General features: G+C 37.4%; 1 protein-coding gene across 1 annotated transcript in view; it reads right to left on the bottom strand.

The window, feature by feature from the left end:
* POU2F1 (POU class 2 homeobox 1) overlaps positions 1 to 6,734 on the bottom strand; it is a gene marked incomplete at its 5' end in the record, with an annotated part of 274,885 nt that extends 268,151 nt beyond the window's left edge. Inside the window, one exon of the mRNA XM_082247012.1 lies at positions 6,671 to 6,734. Coding sequence (XP_082103138.1) covers positions 6,671 to 6,734 — 64 coding nt within the window. The remainder of the gene's footprint in view (positions 1 to 6,670) is intronic.
* Between the last annotated feature and the right edge of the window lie 655 nt (positions 6,735 to 7,389).

The raw sequence follows: 7,389 nt of genomic DNA, 5'->3' as shown, positions 1-7,389 counted from the left end.
TAAAATGGGGTCTACGGGTAAAAATGGTATCAATGCTTTCAAGGAACAGTTAATGTCGCTGGAACAAATGACAAATAGAAAAAACAAACATTTTTTTGATTACGAGATCCATGGCCAATAGAACACCTGAGAATAACATAAATTGAGGGTAATGGTAATGACATTAATAATAACAAGATACATTAGCAACACTGGTTTGGGTTGGATGACGCAGCAACTACACATAATAAATCAATATGGGGAACGGGGTGTCAAGGCAATAAAGTGATAACAAACAGCAATGGATTTCATAATAATAATAATAATACATTGACGCAAACATGTGGGATCCAGCGCCACCACTTCAGTGATAGGACGATAAAGTGCAGCTCAGGTAGGTGACGCTTTTCGGGTTTTAAACTAACTAGATGTTAATTATAATGAGAGCATAAAAACTTGCACTCAAAAGAAGGGAATGGGAAAAAAAAAAAAATTATATATTATACATATATTTTTTTAAAATCAGTCTACAGATTTGACTTGTTATCACTATTAACCTGCTGATCTGACACCCTCAGACCCGTTATCTGTCCCATTATTGCCACTGTTCTGGTCCCTAGTTATTCAGAATAACTTTTTTTTTTTTTTTTTTTAACCAGACTGACTATATATGATACCCTCCCCCCAAGCCGTTTTTATTATATTTATTAAATGATTAATAGACTTTAAAAAAAAAAAAAAACGATTATATATATATATATATATATATATATATATATATATATATATATATATATAGCAATAATAATGGGTCAGGGGGAGGTGTCTTATAAAGTGAGGCAAGTAATGACAGCATAAAACAATGTAATAATATTGGGTCAGTAGGGGGCAATTATTAAGATCCAGCATGGACCATATAAAACTATATAAAGATATAACAGAAATATCCAAGCAGGGATTATAAACAATAGGGGGGGGGGGGTACACAGAATACTGGTGATCTTAAATCAATTGGCACAGATTACTAAATATTAGGCCAGTGAATAGAGGATGGAGATGGCGATGTAGATAGGTTAAATGTAAAAAAAAGTTGCGCTAGATAGAATGTAGCGAATGGAAAGAACCAATAATGAAATTATAGTCCAAAAAAAAATGTTCATAAATCCTTATGCAGATAATGGATAATTGCACACAGGAATCCACATCTGTTGAGTATTGTGGAGTAAGTGGCATGTATAAGTATAGATAGGTGATATAGAGAGGTGTATAGATTAATATTAGAGATTTTATTTTTAAAAATAGATCAAACTAGATTACTAATAGAAATGAAATATTAGGTTGCTGGAGGGGGTAAATAGAATATTTATAGTGATGTGGGTAATAATGGATCAGCACTGTAACAGGTAAGAGGGCTGTAGGGTAATAATGGGAATTATAATAAGGGGTGGCCATTCATTCATATTAATGGGAGAGCTGGGCACAGGGTGACCTAAATAATGGGTCTTCCCAGGTTATTAACGATATAAACAGTGGAGAGGGTACAGGGTGGCATGACCAATAATGGGTGGGCTGAGCACAAGGTGACCAATAAGGAGTCATCACTGATTAATAATGATAATATGGACAGGTGAGGGGGTAAATAAGGGGTGAGCTGGGAATGTGGTGACAATGAATGAGTCAGCACTCATGAATATGTTTTTTTTTATTGTGTTACTATGTACTTTTCTGGCCTGGATATGCCCAATATGCCATGTTTTGTAATTATCTACTTATTATATAACTTAATAAAGAGAATTAAAAAAAAAAAAAAAAGTATTAATAATGAAGGGGGGGTGCAATGGGTAAGCTGGGCAGAAGGGTAACATAATAATAATGGGTCAGCACAGATTATTAATAATGGGGGGGGGGGGTAATGGGTGAGCTGGGCAGAAGGGTAACATAATAATAATGGGTCAGCACAGATTATTAATAATGGGGGGGGGGGGTAATGGGTGAGCTGGGCAGAAGGGTAACATAATAATAATGGGTCAGCACAGATTATTAATAATGGGGGGGGGGGTTATAGGGTGATAGTGGGGATAATAATAGGGGTTGGAACGTACTAATATGAAGGGAGAGGGGAGTATTAATAATAAAAGGTACAGGGTGACAGCAATAATACTACTAAGAGGAAGAAGAGGAGTAAAGGACAGATGGATCTGGCGATAAGAGTAATAATGGGTCAACACAGATTATTAATAATGGGGGGGGGGGTAGTAATGGGTGAGCTGGGCAGAAGGGTAACATAATAATAATGGGTCAGCACAGATTATTAATTAATGGGTGGGGGTATAGGGTGATAATGGGGATAATAATAATAATAAGGGGTTGGAACATACCAATATGAAGGGGAGTATTCATAATAAAGGTACAGGGTGACAGGAATAATACTACTAAGAGGAAGAAGAGGAGTAAAGGACAGATGGATCTGGCGATAAGAGTAATAATGGGTCAGCACAGATTATTAATAATGGGGGGGGGGTAGTAATGGGTGAGCTGGGCAGAAGGGTAACATAATAATAATGGGTCAGCACAGATTATTAATAATTGGGGGGTATAGGGTGATAATGGGGATAATAATAATAAGGGGTTGGAACATACTAATATGAAGAGTAGAGGGGAGTATTAATAATAAAAGGTATGGGGTGTCAGGAATAATACTACTAAGAGGAAGAAGAGGAGTACAGGACAGATCCGGCGATAGGAGTAATAATGGGACAGCACAAGGTAATATTTATAAATGACAGGGGAGGGTGTAAATGGTAATAATGGGATTAATAATAGTAAGGGACAGACCCACAGATCCAGTGATATGGATAATAAGAGGGCAGTCCATAGTAATATGTAAACAAATAACAGGTACAGAACAGGGTAATAAGGTGGATATTAAAGGGTGTGCAGAGACTTATAATAGAAATGATAATATAATGGGTCAGTATGAAGAACAAGTGAGATGGGTACAGGACAAACATGGTGACATGGATTAGAATGGGTCACCTTTAACTAATGATATAACAGGTGAGGGTGATAATAGTGATATTTAGAAGTGATGGGAAATGATAATGTAATGGGTGATCAGGACACAGGGTGCCAATAATAATAATAATAATAATAATGGGTGATCCGTGTACAGGACAGGGAAGGATTACAATAGGCCACCACTGCTTAATAATCATATAACAGGTGAGGGGGTTTGTAGTAATAATGGGGATATTTATAATAAGCGACAAGTGCAGAAGAATATAAATGATAAATATAATGGGTGATCAGGGCACAGGGAGGAATAATAATAATGGGTGATCTGTGTACAGGACAGGAGTGGATTACAATAGGCCTTCACTGGTGAATACACTCAGAACAGATGAGGGGTTATATAATATAATGTAGTAATAATAAGGATAAATATAATAAGTGATGAGTGCAGAAGAATAATGGAGATGATAATATAAGGGGTGATCAGGGCACATTAATGATAATAATTAGTGATATGGATATAGGACAGATATGGACCATAGGCCATCACTGACTTAGTCATAACAGGTGAGGGAGGGGGTATGGGGGGTATAACTGGTATATTTTTACTCAGCGATGAATAATAATAGAACTTCTAACTTAACAGGTAATTAGGGCACAGGGTGATGTGAAGAATAATAGAGATTTGTACAGGACAGGAACAGATTACAACAGGCCGTCACTGGTTAACACTCTAATAACAGGTATATAGTATATAGGGGTATATAGTAATAATGGGGAAACTTATAAATGTTGAGGGGATATATAGCACTAATAGTAATAACAGTAATGGGGGAATATATGGTAATAATAGTGAAATACAATAGTAAAAAGTGAATGTATGGTAATATCAGTATTATACAACAGTAACAAGTGAATATATGGTAATGATAGTGATATATAATAATAATAATAGTGACATAGAATAGTCATGGGTGATATGGTAAGATTATTAACAGGTGAATATATGGTAACAGGTGAATATATGGTAATAATATATGAATATGGTAATACTAGATAAATATATGGTAATATTAGTTAAATATATGGTAATATTATACAACAGTAAAAAGTGAATATATGGTAATAATAGTGAAATATAATAGTAATGGGTGAATATATGGTAATAATAGTGATATATAATAATAGGTGAATATATGGTGGTTAAAGGGTTATATAATAGGACAGTATAATAAGGTAATAATGGGGACATTTGTAATAAGAGATGATCTGACATAGGGGAGTACAGGACAGTTATAGGGATAAGAATAACAATAATAAAAATCGGTATATGCCAAAAATAACACCACATGGGGGGGTATCATACGGTAATAACATTAATAATAGGTTAAAGGGCTTACGTTAATATTGGGGGGGGGGGTATGTGATAATAGGGAGATGTGGGGGGGGGGGGGTTATATATGATATTAATGGGGTATAATTTAGGTTGAGAGGTAAGTGAAGGGGGTATATAGGACAGTAATGAGGTATATAATCTAGGTAACATATGAGGTGGTGTGCCATCAGTAATAATAGATGAGGGGGTATGAGGTAATGACAGTAATATATGTATAAAGGGGGGAATAATATAGTGTGATGTAACAGTAGTAATATGATAGTGATGAATAACAGGTCAGGGTTATGGAAATATATATGTACACACACCTATTATTTTATTTAATCTGTGTGTGTGTGTGTGTTATAGGTGAGGGGGGTATATATAATAATGGGGTATTGGTATGAGATAATAGTGAGTATATAAAATGGGGGATGTGTAGGATATAATAGGGGGGTATTTAGGATAATAATGGGGTATTGGTAGAATAGGTGAGCGGAGGGGGATATATGTATATGATAATAATGGGTATTGGTATTAATAGGTGAGGGGGGGTTATATGAGATAATAATGTGTTATTGGTATAATAGGTGAGAGGGGGGGGGGGGGGAGTACATATAATAATGGGGTATATGTATAATATATCGGGTGAGGGGGGGTATATGTATAACAGGTGAGGGGGGGTATATAAAATAATGGGGTATATGTATGATATGATAGGTAATAATAATGGTGTATTGGTATATAACAGGTGAGGGGGGGTAATATATGATAATAGTGAGGATGTGTATGATATGCGAGAGCGGTATATATAATAATGGGTTATTGGCATATAATAGGTGGGGGGGGCATATATGATAATAATGGGGTATATGTATGATATGATAGGTGAGGGGGTATATATGATAATGGGGTATCGGTTTATAATAAATGGGGGGGTATATATAATAATGGGGAATATGTATGCTATAATAGGTGGGGGGAGTATATAATAATAATGGGGTATTGGTATAGAATAGGTAAGGGGGATGTATATATAATAATGGGGTATATGTATCATATAATAGGTGAGGGGGGTATATAATAATAATAATGGGGCATTGGTATATAATAGGTGGGGGGGGTATATATATATATATATATATATTAGGGTATATGTATAATAGTTGAGGGGGTATATAATAATAATGGGGTATATGTATGATATAATAGGTGAGGGGGGTATAATAATAATAATAGGGTATATGTAGGATATAATAATAGGTGAGGGGGGGTGTATATAATAATGGGGTATTGGTATAGTAGGTGAGGGGGTATATAATAATAATAATGGGGTATATGAATGATATAATAGGTGAGGGGGGGTATATATATATATATATATATATATATATATATATAATAGTGGGGTATTGGTATATAATAGATAGGTGAGGGGGGGGTGTATATAATAATGGGGTATATGTATGATATAATAGGTGAGGGGGGTATATAATAATAATAATGGGGCATTGGTATAGAATAGGTAGGGGGATATATATATATATATATATAATAGGGTAGATGTATAATAGTTGAGGGGGGTATATAATAATAATAATGAGGTATATGTATGATATAATAGGTGAGGGGGGGTATATATATATATATAATAATGGGGTATTGGTATATAATAATAGGTGAGGGGGGGGGTGTATATAATAGTGGGGTATATGTATATAATAGGTGAGGGGGGTGTATATATATATATATATATATATATATATATATATATAATAATGGGGTATATGTATGATAGGTGAGGGGGGGTGTATATAATAGTGGGGTATTGGTATATAATAGGTGGGGGGTGTATATTATAATAGGGTATATGTATGATATAATAGGTGAGGGGGGTGTATATAATAATAATGGGGTATTGATATATAATAGGTGGGGGGGGGGTGTATATAATAATAATGGGGTATTGGTATATAATAGATAGGTGAGGGGGGGTGTTATCTGTGTTATTATCCGGGTCCCCTCTCTCTCTCCCCTCCCCCTCTCATTGTTCGGTCTCCCGGTGTGGCCCCCACCCCTCCCCCACACACAGGGGCCCCCGTTGCCCGGCCCCCCCTCCGGTGAAGGAGTAGAGCGGGTTCGGTGTATGTCGGCGCCCCGCACTGGTCCCGGTACCTTCCCCCCTCCTCTGCTCCCGCCCGCCCGCACGGCCGCCGTCATTAGAATAATCCGGACTACTAATAAATTATGCTAAGCCGCCGGTGTGCGGATGAATATGAATATGTAAAACGCGGTAATGATTACCTGCTGCTGCTGCCTGCGCTGCCGCTGAACTCTCATCTTGACTCGCTGCTCCTCCGTCCGCCATTTTGAATATTTTAACCAAAATCGCCCGGCCGATGATCCCTCCCCCTCCCCCGCGCCGGCCCCCCTCACGCTAATGTTTCTTCTTTTTTTTTTTTTTTTTTTCCTTTGCGCTCAACGTGCTTTATTGAAACGCGGACAAAGAGGGACAAAACCAAGCCACGCCCCCTCCTCCTGGGCTTGTCAAGTCAGAGGCTGCAGGTGTCCGAGGGAGGAGAGGAGGAGGAGGTGGTGGGCGGGGCCAGGGCGAGGATGATTGTTGTGCGGGTAGGTGAGGTCACTAGGAAACGGTTGAGGCGCATGCGCGCTAGGGGAGGCAGGTGGTAGAATGGGGCTGCTATTGTGCAACCTGTGGGTGAGGGATGGGCAGGTGCAGAGAGGGAGCTCAGCGGTGTAAAGAGAACCTGTCCATGATTGGTGAAAAATATAAAATGTTGAACTCCCAGCTTTCCTTTCATGTGGAATAAAATCACATTCACTCATTCCTCTCACAAGTGTCCCCAAACCTCTCTTTCTTCCTCTGTGTTGTCACCCTCTTTGGTCTGATTTATAAAAAAATAAAAGTATTGTTTACCCAACAAACATGATTTATTATTCACCCAACCTCCCTATTCTCCCATAACAAATAAAAAGCCAATTCACATCTGTGCTCTCCAGGA

The sequence above is a fragment of the Pelophylax lessonae genome, assembly GCF_965119305.1.
Source record: "Pelophylax lessonae genome assembly, chromosome: 2".
Classification (NCBI taxonomy): domain Eukaryota; kingdom Metazoa; phylum Chordata; class Amphibia; order Anura; family Ranidae; genus Pelophylax; species Pelophylax lessonae.
The sequence above is the reverse complement of the archived record's forward strand: the minus strand, read 5'-3'. Positions and strand labels throughout refer to the sequence as shown.